Source organism: Berghia stephanieae, chromosome 7, assembly GCF_034508935.2.
Source record: "Berghia stephanieae isolate SIO BIC M18660-M18661 chromosome 7, UCSD_Bste_1.3, whole genome shotgun sequence".
Classification (NCBI taxonomy): Eukaryota; Metazoa; Mollusca; class Gastropoda; order Nudibranchia; family Aeolidiidae; genus Berghia; species Berghia stephanieae.
This window is the reverse complement of record NC_088366.1, coordinates 40531543-40535405: the sequence shown is the minus strand read 5'-3', so window position 1 is coordinate 40535405 and position 3863 is coordinate 40531543. Positions and strand designations below refer to the sequence as shown.

The window sequence follows — 3863 nt, the reverse complement described above, 5'->3', positions numbered from 1 at the left end:
TTTATGTTTTCTTATGTTTTATCTTAAATTATCGCGGCAGGAGTTTCTGTTTTTCTTGTTTTCTTTTCGTATTCTGCTTGTCTTGTTGGGCATGTTTCTCAGAGTTTGTTTTTGTTTTTTTGTTTATTTGTCAGTTATTGTTTTTGCTTTTTTCTATTGTTTGTATGTGTTTTTGTGTGTGGGGGGGGGGGTCGGTTTAATTGTTCGGTTTTATTTGGTTTTATTTTGTTTAATTATAGATAATTTTATATTGGTATTTTTTTTGCTTGAAAGGTGTGCATAGTATCAATTGTGTTTTTGTTTTGTTTTGATTTTTGTGGGGTTTTGGGTTGGTTTGTTTTTTTTTGTTTTTTTTTTGTTTGTTTTTGTTTTGCTTTTTTGTTTTTTGGGTTTTTATTATTATTTTTTTTTGGGGGGGGGGGGGGGTAATTTTCAAGCCAAATCGGTAAAACAACCAACAAGCCATTTCCGATTAATAAATACTAAAAGAAATCTTTCCTTTAATAGATAAGAAATCAAAACTCACTTTTCCACTGGAGTGAATGCCCTTGATGATTCCGAAAAACACGATGATATTTGCCACGATTAGAGCCACGGTCGTGTGCCAAGGGAGGCCACCAAGATCATGCAAGCCTTCTGTAATCTCCAACACGCTATGGCTGAAATTGGCACAGATTTTCGTTAACAATAGATGAGCTGATGTTGCTGTTTGAAGTTCAAAGACACTATCCATACGCGGAATAAATTGAATTTAAAATCCGATTTTATTGAGAAAAAATGTGGATATTATGGGTTTCCATACCATTTATCTTAAATTGAAGCCTAAATTAAATTTCTTCATATGAAACAAATTGTACAACCATGGTTGATTTTTATAGCTATAAATAGATTAGCGTCCTGTCACAAGAGCAGCAAGCAATTACTGAGATCCGTTCAAAAAGAATCGGGAGTAAATTTAAACTCTTTTTAGACTGCTCCGGGACAACTTTAATTGTATATACTGCAACGAAAGTAAACCCAAGAGTAAATGGTTCAAGTCAGTAAAGTATGGACTACTTACAGCCAAAATTCTTTGGTAGACGACACTTTTTCCACAGCCTCTGTCGCATTCCCACTACTCGCCAAAATGGTGAAGACATCAGTTATTGTCTCATTGCCAAGCAACAAGGTCGTGGCATTTACTTTCGCTGTCGCTGCAGCAGTGGAGTGAGACGCGTTAAGCAGAGAGGTTGTGAGACCATTATCTTTGCCATAATATTGTTTGTCAGCGGCGATGCAGTTGGGGCTGTTCCATGAGCGATCACATCTCATCCAGGGTAGTGGCGATTTGAAAGAGTTGAATAAGTAGATGAGACACCAGGCCAGTATCGTGGAGTAATACCAAGTCAGCATGACACACAACATATTCATGGATATCCCAATACCTGGACCAGTAAATGACATATTTGATATACATAAACAGATAAACAGAATCACACACACACACACACACACACATATATATATATATATATATATATATATATATATATATATATTTAGAATATATATGTATTTAGAAACACTAACAAAAAAACATCCACAAAACTCAGCGAACATATTTGGAAATTAAAAGACAACAAACTAGACCACAACATTTCATGGAAAATTTTATCTAAAGCAACAGGATACACACCAACATCAAAACAATGTAGCTTATGCCTGGAAGAGAAATATACTATAATCAAACACCCTCATGAAGCCACACTCAACACGAAAAGTGAGATGTACGGAACGTGTCCACATCGGCGGAAATTCTTGTTAATTAACTTGAAACCGGAACCACTTCAAGAAACAACAACAGTCAACAAAACAACTCAGTCCTGACGATGGCACATTAAGCCTGAAACATTAATGTAGACTGTCTCAAACATTGTGGTAAATATTTTTTAAAAATAATAATTCGCTCCATCTACATGTCGAGCACTTTTCGTACCATATTTGTATCAAACACGATTCAATATATATATATATATATATATATATATATATATATATATATATATATATATATATATATATATACATATATAATATATATATACAATATGAGTGTTGGTCGGTACTTGTAGATACAACAGTGATGAAACGATCGTCCTGACAAAATACAATGTGAGTATCCTTATATATATATATATATATATATATATATATATATATATATATATATATATATATATATATATTATAATATGTATATATATATGTATATATATATATATATGTATGTGTGTGTGTGTGTGTGTGTGTGCGTGTGTTTGTGTGTGTGATTAGTATCAATCATGGATTTGTCATGTTAAATAAATGCGATTCATAATGCTTGATTTACTCCGACAGCAGGTCATAGAGGACCAAGTTCCAATTTCGCCTGTTAAATGGCACTTCTTAGGTGTTTCTTTTTTTTTTTTTTGGGGGGGGGGGGTCAAAAACCCGTGCCCAAGCCATTATTCCAGATCGTTGTTTCACATCTGGTTACTGACTACGCACAACATTGCTTTTTGTTACCAAAAGACTTACATTTTATTGTAAAGCGCACTGATCTGTGCAAATATAGTTGACAATGTTTATACATTTATTTACATTTATTTGATTATACCTCATTTGCGTCATCTAATGAGAAAACCATAGACTTACGCCTATCGAAATATTTAGCAAATGCCAAACCGAGATGGCAGCTGCTGCTTCTTATGGCATCACAATGGCATGTTATGATGATCTATCCAGGACAACGCAAAGTTATACTAGACGCTCTGCTGTTTCGGGCTCTTGACCACAACGGGTACATGTTGGACAGGTGTCAAGTCCCTACTAATGAAGAGGGTGAGCCGTGAGGCAGGTTCTCGATCGAAGTCGGTTCGATGCCACCCAATGTCTCCTCCTGCTGGTGGAAAAGCCTGGCCACTTCTCCCCTCAGTTTCGAGGAGTCGATGTCCCCGCCCACTCGAGAGAATGAATTCGTCCAAACCGACTTCTATCTCTTATATGCAGCTCTGTCCGAAGTCAGGGAAGCTACGTACAAGGGTTGCCGAGAAAAATTTCCGCTCGAAACAGGGGGACCGGTTATGTTGCCCTTTAGAGGGGTATCCCTGTTCCCTCTCTTTTTTATCTTATAAAGTCAGTTGTTTGTAATTGTCTCCCGCCGAACATCGGGCCCCATTCCCTATGCGTTGTTACTAGCGTTTCCGACACCATATGCATGGACTTGCGAAGTTTTGCATCTACCTTCTCAGCGTTCTTGCTTCCACCCCACACTAGAGCGCAATATTCCGTGGTGGAATAGCATAGCACCAGGGCGGACGTCCTCAGAAGCGATTGTTTAGCACCCCAGTTGTTCCCACCAGCTTTCTCAGAAGACGTGTTTCTTTATCTTCCGAGCAACTCCTTCGAGATGGACCCGATAGGTAAGGTGAGGTCCAGTGCAACCCCCCAGGTATTTCAGATTCGGCTCATATGGAAAAAGGTGGTCTCCGACGAGGAAATTCGGTTTACGGGTGTGCCATCCACTGCATAGATGGTATACTGTGGCCACGTTTTTTGAAGTGTTCATCTTCGGGTACAACTTGTCAAATTACGATTTAAGTCTGTTAACCTCCTGAGTACGCTCTTGAGACGGGTCCACGCCTTACTATGAGTAACGAGAGCCCAGTTGTCTTTCCCCTGAGATTGAAGAGAACAATTTCAAGGTCTTTTATGATCTTTCCAAGTGTAAGCATTAACCCTGTTAATGACAGACCACATGGTACGCCGCTGATAGTTCTATAAATACAGCACCAGTTTGCTGTTTCGTTTTGAACCTTGCTTCAATATGCTCTGCAAGGGCAATT

At 37.9% G+C, this 3863-nt stretch overlaps 1 protein-coding gene across 3 annotated transcripts in view; it reads right to left on the bottom strand.

Annotated features, from left to right (window-relative positions):
- The window catches only part of LOC144977230 (sodium- and chloride-dependent GABA transporter 2-like), an 87020-nt gene that overhangs the window by 58568 nt on the left and 24589 nt on the right, over positions 1-3863 (bottom strand). For all 3 annotated transcript variants that reach the window (XM_078922231.1, XM_078922232.1, XM_078922230.1), the window contains exons 4-5: positions 1061-1424; positions 527-659 (exon numbers count right to left, since the gene is read on the bottom strand). In XM_078922231.1, the coding sequence (XP_078778357.1) occupies positions 527-659; positions 1061-1424 (497 nt within the window). The remainder of the gene's footprint in view (positions 1-526; positions 660-1060; positions 1425-3863) is intronic.